General features: G+C 34.7%; 2 protein-coding genes and 1 long non-coding RNA gene across 3 annotated transcripts; 2 read left to right on the top strand and 1 right to left on the bottom strand.

The window, feature by feature from the left end:
- The first annotated feature begins 444 nt into the window (after window positions 1-444).
- Window positions 445-11,700, top strand: LOC114291160 (putative serine/threonine-protein kinase At1g54610). Its single transcript, XM_082883784.1, has 8 exons — window positions 445-1,631; window positions 3,443-3,727; window positions 3,977-4,288; window positions 5,705-5,932; window positions 7,554-7,654; window positions 8,330-8,444; window positions 9,619-10,095; window positions 11,326-11,700. The coding sequence occupies exons 1-8, from the start codon at window positions 1,218-1,220 to the stop codon at window positions 11,539-11,541; spliced, it is 2,148 nt and encodes a 715-aa protein (XP_082739910.1). The 5' UTR covers window positions 445-1,217; the 3' UTR covers window positions 11,542-11,700.
- A 1,328-nt stretch (window positions 11,701-13,028) lies between these two features.
- Window positions 13,029-15,467, top strand: LOC145797197 (uncharacterized). Its single transcript, XR_014338415.1, has 2 exons — window positions 13,029-14,754; window positions 15,220-15,467. It is a non-coding gene; the product is annotated as an uncharacterized LOC145797197 (long non-coding RNA).
- A 386-nt stretch (window positions 15,468-15,853) lies between these two features.
- LOC114291161 (xanthohumol 4-O-methyltransferase) lies at window positions 15,854-18,371 on the bottom strand. The gene is made up of 2 exons (XM_028235213.2): window positions 17,536-18,371; window positions 15,854-16,593 (listed from the first exon to the last, which is right to left on the bottom strand). Exons 1-2 carry the CDS (start codon window positions 18,307-18,309, stop codon window positions 16,294-16,296), a joined length of 1,074 nt encoding a protein of 357 aa, XP_028091014.2. The 5' UTR covers window positions 18,310-18,371; the 3' UTR covers window positions 15,854-16,293.
- Between the last annotated feature and the right edge of the window lie 253 nt (window positions 18,372-18,624).

Genomic DNA, 18,624 nt, shown 5'->3' with positions numbered 1-18,624 from the left:
TGATTTGAAATGATCTAAGGCCTCGTTTGAGAATAGATTAATTTAGTAATTTTTTGGTTATTTGATTAAAATATGAGCTAAAAAAAACTAGTATGTTTGAGATGACTTTTTGACTTTTTATGAAAAGATGTGCAAAAAGTAGAAAAAAAAGAGAATCTTTGATTTTTTGGTATGAGTTGTTGGCTTTTTGATTAATTTAGTAAGTTTTTGACTTTTTGACTAAAAAAGAAGGTTCCCAAATGAGGTCTAAATAAGTGTATGTTTTGACTTTTTATGAAATATGAGTTGAGTTTAAAGTGATATAATAAAAAAATGATGTGACTTAAATAAAATGATGTGACTCAAATAAAGTAATAATCTTTTAACTTTTTAATTTTTTTTTTTGTTTTTTAAAAGATGCCAAATCAAGCCGTATTTTCTTTCAGAAATTAAGAAAAAAAAATCAATTCAAATTGTTTAGCGCTCTCTCAATTTTTATGGGAGATTTTTAAACACTGCAGTATGCAGGTACTGCTATTGTTAAGTTTAGAGAGAGAAAGCGAAAGGAAGAGAGAGAGAGAGAGAGAGTCCCCTACCCAGTATTTCACCTTGTATTGACTGTACAACTGTTCAGTTTGGAGTTAGAAAACGAGTTGAAGAGAGAGATTCTTTTTGCATCTCTGACTGAGCCTCGCCGGCAAGCCGTCTGATTATAATTTTTTATACATATACACACACAGACATATGTATTTGTATAATCCATAAATGAGCTTGTTCAACAGTCAAGAGATTCAACCAAGGCAATTCATGCTTTCAAACCCAAGTTCCTCAATTCTCTGCCCTTTCCATTAAACATCAGAGAATTTGCAAAAACCTAAATCAGTAATCAGGAATTCCAATTTGATTCGGTTTTTCGAGGTATTTACGTATTGATTGCTTTCTTTATTTGAAGTTGTGGTTATACAATCGTGTATATAGCGTTGAAGAAGGATTGAATTTCTGGGTTTGTGTTTATTCTTTGTGAAATTGAGTTTGAAGATCCTGCAAATAAGTATGCATAGTGGTTGGTTGTTGAATTGGGAATAGAGTGAGTTGAATTATCTGTTTGGATTAAAGTTTAGTTGATTGTTTTGTTCGATGAAATTTGTAAAAGAGGGGTTTTTGTTAGATTTAGTTATTGGTGGTGATTTATATTTGTAAAGAGGGGTGGGGTTTTGCTGAATTTTTATAGGTAATTCATGGGTTGCGTTTGTGTTAAGGCTTCTGCTATTGAAGATAGCAGAGAGAGTCCGAGGGAGAGACAGTTGAATAAAGGGTCATCAGAGCCACATGTGTCTCGAGTTGCTCCTTCGAAGAGAGAGGAGAGTTTTCGGGCGAAAGAGAGGGTAGATGGTGGTCAGAATCAGATAAGAGTTGGGTTGATTGATAAGAAATTGAATGGTTCAAAGCCGGTTAGTGATGACCATTTCGAGAAGAAGAAAGAGAATTCTGAAGTTGTTCATCCTAATTATCCTGCTATAGGAAGTATCCCGAATGCTACAGAAGCGGAACAGGTCGCCGCTGGTTGGCCTTCTTGGCTTGCTGCGGTAGCTGGTGAAGCTATCAATGGATGGGTGCCAAGGCGAGCAGATTCTTTTGAGAAGTTAGATAAAGTATGTTCCTTTTTTGATTTAATTGTTGATTTCCATTTATTTTATCTTATAGTCTCAAAGTTGTTTTCACTAGTTGATGTGCTAACTATAATCTTCTGGAAATTGAGTGCTTTTAGGAATATCTCCTTCCATCATTGCTTGCTTGTTACTTGATTTAACCATTACATAAGATTACGTTTACTTAAAACTCTAGTGGTTTGCTAAATGAACATATATTACTAATTGATCATATCATTATGATGATAAAGTATTTCAAAATGGAATGGAATATTGTGGAGAAGCTCTAAGTGATTACCTTTCTAATCGTATTTTCAATGATAATCACTTTTAACATTTGTTGATATTCTTCCACTGACCGAAACATCTTGGAAATTTATCAAGTTCTTTTGAAATGGTCATCAGAAGTGCACATCTTCAAGGCTTCAACTCATTGACATAATATTTTTACTAAAATTTTGTAGAGCGGAATAAAAAGCTAGATTTTACTCTGAATTTGCAAGGAGTCACAATGCATCATATGGATAGAAATTCATAACTGAAAATTCTGAAGTGCTGAGAAGTTGCAGTGACTGAGATTAGAAGCAAATGACCTTCTACTTACAGAAAAGATAATAGTTTGACAAAAAATTCACAAGTGCAATGGACCATATGGACATATAAAGCTGTACTTCCCTTTGAATTCAGTACAAATGGCTGAGCATTATCTGACCACAGGTTTGTGAATGAGAATTCAACAGTGACGTCTACTATTTGTGAGTGGATTGATATGGTTGATTCCAAGATGACTTCTGGATTTGATAAATTTCACGTTGACTGATTGTGAGTGGCGCTATCATTTCAGGCCCCAAGTGCATTTGTTTTTGGTCTCATTGTAATTTTGAACAAGTTTAGAGGTGGAATGTAATCTTTACAAATGTTGTTGTTCACTTCACACTAATGGAATAGATGGATCAGAGAACAATCACAAAATTTACCGTGGAGAGTTCTTGAAAAAACGATGCAGTGGAATTGCAAAATATCTTTGCTAGGTTCTGGAAAAAAGCCCTATGAATTGGGGATAATATTAGCAGCTTAATCAGCCTAGACTGATCTTGTGAAGGTAATGGTTGATGTTGAACTTTTAGAAAGGATTTAGAATCTGGTGTTGCCATCTCTTTCCATCATTAATATCAAGCATCAACATTCAAATACAGCCACATGGTGCAATTGTTGGTGATTCAGTTCTTGGTTATCCAACCAACTTTTTAAAGCATAGCTCGTCATATAACCATGTATCCTTTCTGCAAAATACTCTTTTCAATTGCGATGTGTGATTTGCATTGCACCTGGACTCAAGTGAAATATTTACTCTGTAGGGCAGATCCTCTTGGTTAAGTTGCTGAAATTTTGCTCTAGATATATATCTTTTTGTTGGTTTTTTGTGTAATAAGCTCCTACAGTTTTTGGACGTATAGCACTCCCAAATTTAATGATGGTTTTTGATATCAAACTAGTTTTAAAACTTTTTTAGTTTTTAGATAGTGAATTTCCATTGACTGGTAAATGTCTTATCTATATGGGTTGGATGTACTGAATTTATTATTTAAACAGGAATTCTCATAGATAATTTATTTTGTTTCTAAATTTCGTTTTACGACATGGTTTAGTTGGTTTAGTTTGTTTGAAGTTCATTCTATGATATCTAGCCATAGGCATATACTTTATTGTAGGGCATTTATGTGTTTGCATGCTTTGGTTCCTGTTCTCTATGTTTGTTGATATTCTCATAGGCATAATTTTGGTTCTTGCGTGATAGCTTTTTGTTCTTGCAGATCGGCCAAGGAACTTATAGTAGTGTATACAAGGCTCGCGATCTAATTTATAAGAAAGTTGTCGCTTTGAAAAGAGTGAGGTTTGACAATATGGATCCTGAGAGTGTTAAGTTTATGGCAAGGGAAATACTTATTTTACGCAGGCTTGATCATCCAAATATAATTAAATTGGAAGGCTTGGTCACGTCACGTAATTCCTGCAGCTTGTACCTCGTTTTGGAGTATATGGAACATGATCTTACGGGACTTGCATCACTACCTGGTGCCAAATTCTCAGAACCACAGGTAATTAATTATTTGCTCTTTATGTTTAGAATGTTGTTTAATGTGGTATGGTGGTTTTGGTGTTCTATCACTTAGTATGATAATCAGATGCAACACGGATACAACTTTGCTGTTCTTGTGGTTCTTTAAAATACCCGCCTTCAGGATTGAAAAAAGAAAAATAAAAGAAGATTCCTGGATAATGCTACCAGTTTTAGTAGTCCTCTTTGATGCTCTCAAAGTCTAATTCTGTTTTTGTGTTATTTTTAGGTCAAATGTTACATGCAGCAGCTGCTTAGTGGACTTGATCATTGTCATAGTCGCAGTGTTCTGCATCGTGACATAAAGGGTTCAAACCTTCTAATCGACAACCACGGCATCTTGAAGATTGCAGATTTCGGTCTAGCAAGTTTTTTTGAGCATAGTCTGCCATTGACAAGCCGTGTAGTGACTCTCTGGTATCGTCCACCAGAACTTTTACTTGGAGCGACTCGCTATGGAACTTCAGTGGATTTATGGAGTTCTGGTTGCATACTTGGAGAACTATATGCTGGCAAGCCTATCATGCCTGGAAGAACAGAGGTAATGTCAAAATCTATTTTTTTGTGATGGCATGCATAAATAACACACATTACTGCCTGTCCATCAATATTTTCCTGTTTCCTATGTGTGAATTTTATAATTTCATTTGCTGCTGATTCATATGGTAAGACGAATAAAGAGAGATAAAATTGTGGATCTAATCCGAATGCCAGATTTCTATATTTATCTGGAAGTGTATGACAAATATGAGAGTATGAACATTCATGGCTGCTTCAATGAGTCTGTTTTGTTTATCGGTTTGATAATAAAATGGAAATTAGGATCTACTAGTATAGTTTCTGTATATGTTTGCCCATGTTCGAAGACACAGGAAATAAGGATGATGCCGAAAATGCCTTAGTCTGGTACTTGCTGAAAACCACTTTCGAACAAAATTCATGAAAACAGGCTGCTTTCAGGGAGTAATTTAAATTTGTTTCCTTGGTTTTGAAAAAGTTGGGCAATTCAAAGACAATGCTGAAAATGCCTTGGCTGACTTGTCTTCAAAACACTTGAAGATATTTCCTAAATACATGCAGGTTTCAGGAAATTTATTTTAAAATTTCTCATTTCTATTCAAGCAGTTTGGTAATTAAATACTGAAAACAACACACAATGTTTTTTTTTTAGAAAATGTTTTCTTTGAATTTGTCAGACAAGATAACCTCAAAACATTGAATTTAAGCCAATGTGGAATGGGCCCTTATGTTTGCATAGAAATGTAGATGTGCACCAAGCGAAACTGTTGTCACTATTAGTAACTGACTTATTATGGGTGTCTATTGATTTTACTCCAAGTATAGTAACCATATATCTGAGTAGACCAGAGGATGTTAGGTAAAATATTCTCTGTTGGTGGTTTAGTCCAGGTAACGTTTCTTTTACTTGGAAAATCTCTCTTTATGTTACTCTTGTCGATTTGTGCCAATAACTGTATTTCTTTTAATGTCAACCTTGTAGATAGACTGGAACCGTTTTGCCTAGTTTTGTGGTGCTTGATATGTGCTTGAAGTTTAGATGTTTTATTGGATTAGTGTTTTTTTTTGGTTTTTTTGTTTCATGAGTTATATTTTATCTGACTACAAACAGAATGCAATCTCACTGCTATGCTGAAAATGTTCCTGGAGTCTCTCTCTCTCTCTCTCTCTAAAGGCTGCATCACAAATCTGGATGGATATGAACTATGAAGTCAAACTTGTTTGACTGTATGGGTTGTATTTTTTATAGAGAGAAATTAAATATATCTATTTTTGGAGTAGCATTTTCATCATTGTCTTCATAGCACACATGTATACCAATGCATACTTGTATTTGTTAAAACCATATTTTAACAAATATGCACTTTGTAAATATGTATGCACATATTGCTTTTCCCTTAAGATGACACTGATGAATTTATATGTTTGTATCTCATAGGTTGAGCAATTGCATAAGATTTTCAAACTTTGTGGCTCACCATCTGAAGAATACTGGATGAAATCAAAGTTACCTCATTCTACGGTGTTCAAACCTGCACAACCTTATAAACGACGTCTTGCAGAGGCATTTAAAGATTTTCCTCCCACTGCTTTGGGGCTTATGGAGACTTTACTATCTATGGATCCTGCACATCGAGGAACTGCATCTCATGCTCTCAAAAGTGAGGTAATTAACTTATTCTTGAATACACTTCTTTCTATTGAGCCCTCTGAAAACTTGTTTTGTCAGTTTTTTTGATGCTAGGTTTTATATATTCTTTTTTTGGTGGCAGCATATGTTCTTAAAACATAAAATACTTTTGTTTTAAAAATTATAATTCTTGAGCTTTTTCCAATCCCAAGAACCATTTCAATCTCTCCTTCATTGCTAATGTCCAATATGAGGTTCCAAAGGTGGCTGCCAAGTCACAAAACCAATTATTGCAAATTTGCAATAGTCCGCAACACATGCAATAAATTATGCGTGGTGTAAAATATAATTCAGAGTACCGTTACATCGATAAGTTTGGCTTCATCATGTTTCTGCATTTTAAAGCCACATATTCTCATATACCATTCTCATCACATTGATATCAACACTTTCCTCGTAATCTATTGGGACTATATTATTACAAGAGAACCATAAGAACTTCAAGAAGACCATCTATATCTTCAGCTCATCATTGTAATAATGTTTCGAATTAGGCAATCGCATCATTTATTTGGGCAATTCATTGAGAGTTTTTACATTTAAATGGCAACGGGAACTATAAAATTTTTGATATTGCAAACTGTAATGAATATATATATATATATAATAAGTAAAACATTTAGTAAGATCTATAAATAGGCTTCCATAAGAAACACCCCATTCTTAGAATTTAACCTAAAACATGCTTCAGAAACTCCGATTGGAAGTCTCTTCCTGTGATTGGAAATTTCTCCTCGTGAAAGGCTACCAGGGTTTTTCAACCATTAAATATTTTCAGACCACTTTGACTGCAGTGGATGACAAGCTCCAGTTTTGGTGACAGGCTTTGGGCTATACAATTGTAGATGTCTACTGCCACCATAGAGACTTTATCTGGCACATTCAATTGATTGTAGATAAAATTACATAAAAAATTGTACTTCCGTCATGTTTTCACTGTATCTAGAACTCTGAGTCTATCTTGAATGGATAAATATTACAACCATTGTTAATAACTGATGGTATGACACCAGTTTTAGGATTTCTTGGAGGAATATGTTTGGACAGAATGACATATTGTGGGCTTTGTCACAAGAAAAACAAGGGTGGTTGGTGTATTCTGTTGAAAGAAAAGAAAAACGGGTGCACATTTACCTGGAAGAGTTCCCAAATATGAAATTACTTACTGACATTCGTCCCGTTTTAATGAACTTCTTGAATGAAAATTTTTGCTCTCTTGGAGAAAGACAATACGGATTCTATGACTAAAAATGAATAAATAAATGAATGCATTGATAAGTAAATAAATAAATTAGAAGGCATTAGGGAATGAAAAAATCTTTGTAGGACTTACTAACCAGGGCCCTCTGAATTTGCTTTCCTTATATTTTTTTTCCACTGCTTTACCTTCACTTTTCATTTTCATTTCATCTAGGATGAATTTACTGCTCTGGTACTGTCTCTTGTTTGTTGGAAAGTGATTGCTTTATTATTTTCAGGTTGATAACTCTGAACTATTTGAATAATCGCTCATTATACTTGGTTATTTTTCATTGTCCTATGAGTGTGATCTTAAATTTTCTGAGTTTTTTTATTGATGAAAATTTTCTGTTAACAGTATTTTACCACAAAACCCTTTGCTTGTGATCCTTCATGTCTGCCAAAATATCCTCCCAGCAAAGAGATTGATGCCAAATTGCGGGATGAAGAGGCTAGAAGGTGCACACCTTAAGTTAAATTCTCATTTGTGTGATAAGGCAACATGTTTGTCGAGTATGCTAATTTTTAGGAATATAGTACTCTCTTCATTTTATGACATAACGTGGCTCCATTTGGTTTAGTTTTCAGAATCTTTTTCTGATTTGGTGAACCCCCCCCCCCCCCCCCCCCCCCCCCCCCCCCCCCCCCCCCCAAAAAAAAAAAAAAAAAAAAAAAAAACTCATTATTTTCACATGATTTTATCTGTTTTTGGGGGCAAAAATAATTTTTAAAATTTTGAAAATATATTTTTGTCTACCTAATTTCTATTTAGGAAAAAAAATAAATTATAAAACAGTTTCTGAAAATGAAACTAAACTGAGCTCTTGTTTTTCTTTACAAATTCTATAATGTAAGGCATAAAAGTAAATAAATCAGAATACATTGTCAAATGATCCACCTTATTGTGGCAGATTATGTATCAGCTACAGATATTATGGCAACTGTGATATTAATATTGATGAAAAAATCTTCAAGTGATGGTGGAGCATTCTTTTGACTAACAATTTGGATGTATACATTATATGAGCTACCTACCTTTGTGCTTTCTTTCATTCCTAGAGACATGAATAGAATGTCTACCTACCATCTTGGGTGTTATTCTTAATGTTAATATTTCTCCATCAAATCTAACAGGCAAGAAGGGGCAGGCAGCAGGCGCCAGAGGATTGACTATGAAACTGGAGGACCAAAACAACCTCGGGCAATTCCAGCACCTAATGCTAATGCTGAGTTAGTCATGTCAATGCAGGTACCTGAAACAAGTTCTATTTTATTTTATTCTCTTGGCCCTTCCCCTTTCTCTTCTCAGCGTCGCTTTCCTTCTGCTGCCTAAACATAGATGATTCTTCAAAATTGTATTGTGATGATGGACATTCATATTTGATACATATAAGAAGTTCAACCTGGTCTTGTGAGGATCACCAGGTTATACAAGAAAATAATTAGAAGGTTACAAGGTCTATGGGCCTAAAAAAGTTAAAACATGGTAAAAGAAGAGCTGGTTTTAGATGACTAGTAATACTACCTAATTTTACTTAAAGAAATACTATCTTTGACATAGCATCAAGTGTGTTTATGCTGTGATTAGACACTAAACTTCTCAAACAGATTGTCAAGGCTTTATTCTCTCTTGGAGGATTTCTCCACGAGGATTATCCCCTTAGTTTATTGCCGCGGTTGTCAATAATTTATTGCCCTGTTGTTGAAGAGATCAATTTCACTATGAGAACTTAGCATTGTCGATTGACTTTATACATTAGTACATGATTAGGAATGCCAACTTAACATCAAATTACTTGCATTGCTATGAACAAGTGTAGTTGTAGGCTTGTAGCTTCGCCTTGACAATATGCTTATGATAATTTTGCCACAAGTTATTAACTTGACCTTAGTTAGTGCTAGAAGCTAGAATGGTTGGATCCTTAATTTTTGGATTTATCTTTGATCTATTATCCACATGTTTGTTTGTGATTGTGAGTTTGATCTCTTTTTAGTTATTTTTTATTTGATATACATATGTGCTGTAATTTATTGTAGCTTGTGTTGAACTGTTGTCTCAGAGTTATTGTGCCTATTGACTTAAGCCACTTCAATGAATACATTAACCCATTGCTGCTATTATTGAAATACCATTTACGTGCTTACCATAAGATCATTCTTGAATCTCTGCAAGCACTAGATTCTAAAAAAGTGTACATATGAGACTGGATAAACATGAGACTAAATTTTCTCAATTTTAAGACATTTGGACACGTGCACCGGCAAATGCATGTAACAATTCACGAAAAAACATTGGAGGTCTTTCAGCGTTCTTTATATCAGTGACTAATATTTTTTTCCTTTTTCTTCATAAGAAAGTGAGTGTATATTCAATATCTTTTTCTTAGTTCTTAAATAAATGAATTGTGTATCCAATACTACAGAGAAGGCAAGGCAACTCCAATTCAAAGAGCCGTAGTGAGCTGTTCAACCCTTATAAGGAAGAAGCCACTCCAGGTTTTTCTGTTGATCCACCTAGACAAACACAAGCAACAAAAGAATTGGGTAATGATCTAATGGATCATAATCCAAGGAGAGCTTCACATTCGGGGCCGTTGGTTCCAGGGGTTGGATGGACAAAAACTGGGAACAGTGGAAAGAAATACGATGATATTTCTATTCGTTCAACCAGAGCTGACTTATCAACATTATCTGGTTTAGTAGCATCGAGGACGTTGTTGTCTGAAGAATGCCGAGATAAACGTGGTCCTTCACAACCTGAACCAACAAAGCAAGTGGCTAGGTCTTCAGAATCATCTGAGCTATCGGGACCCACGAGGAAGAATGGTCAAAACACACCGAGCATCACTGGTTCTCGTCAGGCAGAAAAAGGAAGATCCAGTACTAAAGAACCCGTTCTGGTGAGTTTGCTGACTAAAGTTTCTGTATAAAGTACTGAATTCCAAGTGACATTTACGAGTCCTAATATTTCATGTACTACTTAAGTACGGACATAGACATGAACATGATTTTCAAAAAATTTAAATACGGACACAGTGGGGGATACAACAAAACAAATATTTTATGAGGAGTGATGGAGACTCCCCTCCAATCACCACCCCCACACACGTGGCAGGTGGTGATTGGAGGACAAGGGAAACAAACAAAACAAAAAAAAATTTCCAACCAATGAGAGAGAGAGGGGTCAAAGGGGTGGGAAAAAAGGGGGGTCTTAGACATTTTTGATATTTTATACAAGAAATATGTTTTCTTTTTTTTTTCCTTCCAAATCTAAAAAGAAATATGTTCCTTTTTTTTTTTTCTTTTTATTTGTTAATTCTATCTACAAACAACAAAAATAATGATAAACTAACACTAATTCAATATGAAATAACACTCAATCTTATAATTTAAAAATCATTTAACGTACAAAATACAATTTCACTAATCATAAATCATTACATTACAAATGTCAAAAGCATTTAAGTTCAGTAACGAATAGATCATCAATAAAAACAACATAACATAATAGGAACACTAGAAAGATGAGAAGGGCAATTGGTTTTTCGAGGAGATATATGATCTCTGCCTCTCAAATGAATTTTAAGGCACATATTAGAGATGTTGAAGATCAAATATATTTTTGATTTATTTTGTTTTATTTTATTTTTTCAATTTTTACCCTCTTGTTTCTAAATACTATACTTTGACTGCCAAATTGCCTTTCTAAAATTATAATAAAATCCCAAACGTGTCCTGCAGCATGTCTAGGCACGAGACCCACGTGCCCTTGATGTTTCCTTCAAAGTGTCCACTGAATAAAATAATGAATAATTGTCACACCACATTGCATGTAAGACACATATTGACATATTCCAGTGTGTTCCGTGGTGTGATTCTGTCAAGGTACTGTGACTATAATGCAGTATTCGTGCTTCATAGTTTAGTAGTAACTTATTGATAAAATAACGAAATTTGAGTCTCTCAGATGTCTCCATTTTGCAGATTTAAAAACTTTTTGTCGTGTGTTTTTGCTTTTCCTAGTATGAATTTGATTGATTTTACCGAGCTTCATAAATTTCGGCCTGTAAATTTTCATTGGGTTTCTTTCTCATTTGCTGACACTTGATGCTTGCTCTTCTTTTCCTCAGCATGGTCGCGGAGGTGGGTTCAAAGGAAACAAGATTCATTTTTCCGGTCCATTACTCGTACCATCGAATAACGTGGATCAGATGCTTAAAGAGCACGATCGCCAGATTCAAGAAGCTGCTCGACGAGCGAGGCTTGACAAAGCAAGACTTCAGGCTCAAGGACTGCATGGAACAACAGCAAATCCAATATACGTCTCCAGTCGCGGAGGTGGCTAAATCAACTGCAACCCACCCAGAGGCTTGTCTCTTTCTCTTGTAAACTTAGAAGTTTGTGTATAGTTATTTTGCAAGGGATAAATCAGCTTCAATTTTAGTAGAGAAGTCCTCTCTAACTTTGAAATCTGAGAATAAATAGAATCACCATTTTTTGAAGCAGATATGATTTTAACATTAGTTGATTTGAATTAAGCACCTACATATACATATAAATATACATAATTCTTTTTTTTTTTGGATGACTGAACACTTGGTTGTCCTTTGGCCCCTCCGTAAACTCGAGATTTAGAGGCCACTCCTAAGCCTATGAACCGGGCAAACGGGTATACACATTTATATTGCCCTGAGCCCATTTTCGAAATGGTTACTTGATTTTACATTGGTGTTACCTGAAGCACGAAGTTCAAACACATCCACAGCTCTTTCTCACACTCTTAATCGTTTGGTGCTTCAATATATATACAATTTGAATTTCAGGTTGCTCGATTGCCAAAGCCTTTTACTTGGGACAAACTCAAATTGAATTTCAGATTTGAAAAATGAAGCTCAGGCATGCACTAAATTTAAAAATATACCAAGTGCTATTTTTTTATTTTTAATTTTGTCTTGTTGAACTGGACTCAAGTTGCATTTCATCATTAATTTAATGCTGCAGTGCTGCTGCATCATGAATTGACGGTGCAAATCGGATTTTGGAGTGTGAGGGTTAATCATTCTTCGTCTTCAATTTCTTACAGTCTCAGAGCATAGAAGAATTATAAAGAATAGGATACATGACAAACAAAAAGATAAATTTCGAAGAGACAAAACAAAATGAACCCTTATCGAGCCATATTGTCATCTATCTATACAGATAATTTATTTATTAATCTATCATTTTCATTTTTGGTTTTTGAAGGTGAAAAATATCTACTTCATTGTCAACAGCTTATAGTTGAATCATAGGGCTATTAAAAATAAATAAATATTCGGAAATGTGACATTATAATGTTAGAGGGAATTTACATGCAGGTGCGAGAAGAGAAAAAAAATTACAAACACGTGGGGTATAAGTGTCTGTGGTGGGGTACAAATGAAAAGCTGCGTGGTTACAAGTGTTACTTGCACCCTCCTATGTGTTGGTATTTTTTTTTCTCTTCTCCCACTTGTATGTAGTTCCCCCCATAATGTTATAGGAAAATTCTAATATACACCCCTTGAAAAAGAGTGTAACATATGCAACCCTAGTTATACTATTTTTTTTCTTTAATTATGATCAATTTTCTTCTTTAGTTATGACATTATTTTAGTTATGACTCATAAGATTTTTAGTTATATCTCATGTTGCGCTTTGTTATGACAATTTTAAAGAAATCATTAGTGATTTTTAAAGAAAATTATTACTAAATTGATCTTGAATTTTAAATTTTGTGTCAATTTAGTTATTTTGATAATATCATTAGTGATTTTTAAAGAAAATTATCACTTAATTGATTGAATAAATTTATAATTTTGTCTTTAAAAATTTGACATATGACACTTATGTTCGTATTTTCTATAATAAAATACTAAGAGCTGTAATCAATTGGATCGAATTAAGACAAAGTCATAAATTCACGGTTAAAATCGAGCCAAGTAAAATTATAGAGATTAAAATAAAATAAAGATAAAAAATACAAGACTACTGTCATAATTTGTCCAATTTATAATATATATCTTACATATATTCATACGTATAATACATTTTACATATTTAGATGTGATGGAAGCCCCTGTGCCACCGCCAATGTCAACTAAAGATCCATTGTAATTAAAACTCATGTTTATTAGAGTCTTTGTGTAACACCCGCCTTCGTAATTAACTGTTACTTCTGTGACTTACCTTAATTATGTGTTTACATGTGACTTTTCTGTCTTATATGCTTATATGTGTAGGTTAATTGTGAGTTATGTGCTATTTGAACTATGTTCTGCTTGACAGATATGAGAATATATGAATTAGACCTGTCTGATTCGTTAACCTATAAGGTCAAAACTTAAATGTTGGACTAGGTGGTTAGAGCCTAATTCACCTTAATTAGGTCCAGTTTGGGTTAAGTTAAAATTAGGTTATGGTGAGAAATGACTTGATTTAAGTGATTGTAACTTAAATTCAATTAAAGTTGGATTAAGGAAATTGGGCTAGATATGTTGTATTTTGGCACTCACTCATAAAATAAAAGGGGGGAGAGAGAGAGAGAGAAAGCTCTTGTAGAGAGCATTCTAGAGAGGAAAGAAAGAGGGCTCAAGAAAGAGGAATAGAAGATAAGTAAGAGGATTGGAGTCAATCTTCCATAATTTCCTAAGTAAAGGTAAGAATTCTTGTCTCAACCTTGAGATTAACATATGAGATTGGAGAATTTGAGTTGAATTAGGAATTGGGTAGTGTAGTTTGTGTCAAAAAATGTAAATAAAGGAATTCATGTTCATACATAGCATACATAGCATCATTCATGTTCAATTCCTTGCTCTTTGCATGAATTTTTGGTAGTTGGAAGAAGGAATTCATGGATATGAGTTGGAAAGTTACATTTCTATGGTTCTTGATTTTGCCTTTACACTCAAAATCTTGATCTTTTCTCTTTCAATGCCAATGGGTTTGTTTTGGAATTATGATTTTTATTTGAACTTAGAATTTGCTCATTCACCATGTTTTAGTAAGTTTTGGGCCTTGATTTGTACAAAATTGGATTTGGTTTTTGGAAAGGTGCGAGCTCAATACCAAAATAGATTATCGGTTCTGAAACACCTAGAACAGCATGTGCGGTAAAGAGGACCGCATGTGCGGGAGGCAGAGCCACACGTGCGACGGGGAGGCCCGCACGTGTGGAAAACATGGGAGAATGGCTGCACAATCTGAAATAATTGCACATTTCGGCGCACGTGCAGCGCATGTGCGGTGGGAGTTCTGCACGTGCGGCCAAGGCACACCGTACGTGCGGCTATCAGGCAGGCCTGGTTTCATTTTTTCTACTTCATTTTTCCATCTTTTGGGCCTCCGTTTTCATGGTTTTCACATGTATTTGACGCTGATTGCATTTCACGGGCATTATGGACATTAAAAGAGAATAAAGGACAATTAGGCCAACCAATCAAATAAGTAATTAGTTGCACTGTGAATTAAACGTGTCATGCTTGTATATGTCTGTGTAGGTCAAACGCCGCGTCCCAACCACGTGTTTTGCGGAGCCAACTGTAAGTAACACTGTTATAAAGATAAGTTAACTAAAAGTGTTTCTTTTCTGCATTATACTATCCTCTGTTCTGAAATGATTCTTATGCTTAATGAATGATGATCCTATTTCCTTGACCTGTATTCATGGCATCCTTAAAACTGTTTTCTGTTAGTGTTATAGAGATCTCTGTCAGTTCCAATTCTTGGAACTCCTGTTTATTGTATTGAGGGCCATCATCTGATTGCCTGGTCGTCAAGACCATCTGTTTGGTCTTCATGACTACCTGTCCTAGTTGCTATTGGATGTACCACGTATAATGTTTATACTTCCTGTATGAGATATGGATCTTTTAAGTATATGATTCTGATTTTCTAAGTAGTACCAAAATGGATTAATTTGCATTATAGTAAGGACATCATTCATAACCTCTTTACATAGCTGTTATTCATTGGACTCTAACTCATGATTTTATATGTATATGTAGGTGATCTAGTACATGAGAGAACATAGTGGCGTCAACCTTGCCTCAGCTTTGTCAAGCTAGCTTTTGTGTTTCACTGTGAGGATCCCATCCGTCGAGGTTTTGGGTGGCTCGGAGATCACCCTTATGAACAGTTTTACTTTGGTTGTGTATCTATTGATAATGGAATGTAATCCCTCTTTTGTTTGTGTTTGGCAACTTGCTATGCTTTGATGTATATAAATATAGACATATAAAAGTTCATTTTGTCTCATGTAAGTCTTCACAGCTCGTTGGACGTTTTATTTGCTTACATATTAGCTTTCGCTAGCCCCAAGTATGTGATTTGTATAGGAAGGCCTTTGATAATAGCGAATTACTGGCCGATTATGACATTAATCCAATAGGGGTGGGTTTGGGTCGTGAAACTTTGATCATGATGTTTATATTTATGCCTTTGAATTGGGTCCAAAAGGCCCTGTCTAGGATACATGTCCTAATTATTATTTAAAGAGATAAAAGAGTAATACTAAAATACACATAATTTTGCATTTAATTAAGCGATCCTTTTTAGTTCATCATTGGTGATTACCTTGAATGAACTATTATAATATATCTATCTATATATATTCTTACATGTAAATCATACAAATGGAAGTAGTTCCCTCAACAATTATTAGATCAAACGATGGAAGCTTGCTAAAACATATTATAAGAGATAACAGGATTTAGTTTGGGTAGGAATACTTATTATCTAGGGATAATAATACTAAGAACACTAACAAAGTTATGAGTAAGCATAACATGCCAGTTTCACTGCTTTTGTGGGGGTCCACTTAATATTTTGCCTAATCTGTATGTTTGTTGGTACATTCGTTATTATTCCTAACTCATTATTGAATGAAAAATGCTAGGGATCCAAATGTTTAATCAATATTTCTATCAAATGTCTTATATGGGTGTGGGACATGTTTTACCACATGTTTTACCAACATGTGTGGGTCCTACACCCATGTAAGACAATTGGTCAAAATGTTGATAAAACATTTGAGATTCCTTATATTACTCTTATTAAATTTGAAACACATCAGTTGCCAATTACTGTGGATACGCCTCGATAATTGACTGTAAAGCTGGAATTTTGATGATATTGTAACGCACAAATCCTCCTTCATTTAGTATCTTTTTCCATTCAAGCTCAGTCCTCTCCTTCCCACCTCCAAAGAACGTGAGCATCACTAGGTCTAGTGCCATACCTGTGTTGACAAATAGGCCATCGCCACTAGGCTGCAAAACCGTATCAACTATAATAATCTTTCCAGTTTTCTCTAGTATTGCTTTTCTACAGTTTCTCAATATCCTGACACAATCTTCATCACTCCAGTCGTGTAGGATCCACTGCATTCAAATAATTTTCTTATGTCAACTCATTTGTCATACATGTATAACAATAATTTGTGAAATAAACCTTACAGTTATGCTTGGGATTGTAAACGAATTTAGTTGAGTTGGACTATATATAAGCTTCGCAAGTTTATTAATCAAACTTGAATTCGGCTAGAATAAACGATTGAACATGCTCGAACTTGACTTTTTAAATATTAAATTCAAACACAGCTCAAACTTCCAACGAAATAAAAAATTGCATTATTATATACATTATAACCCCTCTTTTGTAGGCTTGAAATGATGAATGTCGAAGGCAGCTACTTAGAGTGCTAGCTCTATACGGTTTTTTTTTTTTTGTTTATGCTTGTATTGTTGGGGATGAAATGAAAGTGAAAATCTATATTTAAATATTTTAGATTGTCATGAAATAAGAGGCTTGATTACAGATATGAAAAATATTCAACAATTTGCTGGTGCTTCAATTTTTTGTTTTTTGCAGAAGACATTGAAGTGTGTCAAGTTCATGGTCAATCCAATGAGCCAAAATTTAAATTCCAATTCATAATTCACGGCAATATATAAAGGTTTTAAGAATTAAATATTTGTCTTCAAAAGTATACAAATTTGTTATAAAAAATATTTAGGAATCAATTGTTGTCAAACAGTTAAAAAACAAAAACTTTTAGCAACAAAAATTTAAAAATGTTGCTATTAATTATAGTTTTAGGGACAACAATTTGATGCTAAAATAATTTACATTTTGAGATAAATTTTAATCCCAAAAGCATAGTAATTGATTATTAACTGTCCAATTTTATCGGTAAAACAACAATAATGTCATTTTAGCAACTATAATATTTCGTCATTAAAAAAATGCTTTTATTCCTAAATTTTTATCTCTACAACCTCAATTTATTATAGTGATTGGGTGAGTATCGAACTGTATGTTACCTTCATGAAGATTGCATCTGCAGTTGGAATGTTACTCAACATGTCACCTCCAACGTGGTTAACTCCAGGGCGTGGTGGTGCAGTGGCAACAACGTGTGGCAAATCAAAGTTGGTTCCTCTGACATGCGGGTATGCTTTCACAATCTCAGCAATGGAAGCCCCAGTGCCACCACCAACATCGACTAGAGATCCAATGCAATCAAACCCATGTTTATATTCGGAAATCAAAGCCTTGATCGTGATCCTAGCAGTACATTCCATGCCATCATTGAAGACCTTGTTGAGCTCAGGATCGACCGATGCAAAGTCCCACAACTCACGCCCATGGGCCATGTGGAATGCATTACCACCCTCTCGTATAGATCTGGAGAGGAATTTATATGGTGCAGTTAGCAATGGATGGTATTGCAATAAGCAAATCAAAGGGGCGAGGCTTAGTTGTTGTGGGTCGCGTAAAAGCCATTTAGAGCAGTGGTTGAGGCTGTAGAGAGTCTCTTCTTCTGAATCCGAATCTGATTGGGGATTTGTGGCGTCGAAGAGTTTTTTGTGGACTAAGAATCTCATGAGGCGGCAGAGGCGAGCGATGTCTAGAGATGGTGAGGAGGGAACGTCGTTGGCGATTTGGGATAAGGTGATGGGGCAGCCGCGTGCTTGGATGATGTCTGCTATACCAAGATCCAAAGCACACTTCAAAGCAATTGAGTCCACAAAATGATATATGCATTGCCATATTTCTGCTTGGCCTCGTAACATGGATTCTGCTTCGTTCGCCATTCTCTCTCTGTGTGTGTTTGAGTTCACTGGTATCTGTTTCTTTGTTGCTGCTATTGCCGAATGCATGGCTTCCTTTTAAAGCCATCAACCAACCTGTTAATGTTTTTTTGGTTAAAAAAATACAGGTATGGTAACTGTTACCGACGTGCCATGGATTATTTTGTGATTTACGGATAAGCAATGAAGTGATGCCACATCATTTTAGTTTGAAAGAAAAGGTCGGTCATTTATATATTATATAAGGAATAAGATATTTTAATATTTCAATCTTAATTTTTTAATTTTTGATTTTAAATTTTTTTTAATATTTATTAA

The sequence above is a fragment of the Camellia sinensis genome, chromosome 8 (genome assembly GCF_055761805.1).
Source record: "Camellia sinensis isolate YWXY chromosome 8, ASM5576180v1, whole genome shotgun sequence".
Taxonomy (NCBI): Eukaryota; Viridiplantae; Streptophyta; class Magnoliopsida; order Ericales; family Theaceae; genus Camellia; species Camellia sinensis.
Note: the sequence above shows the minus strand (reverse complement) of the source record. Positions and strands in the feature narration are given on the sequence as shown.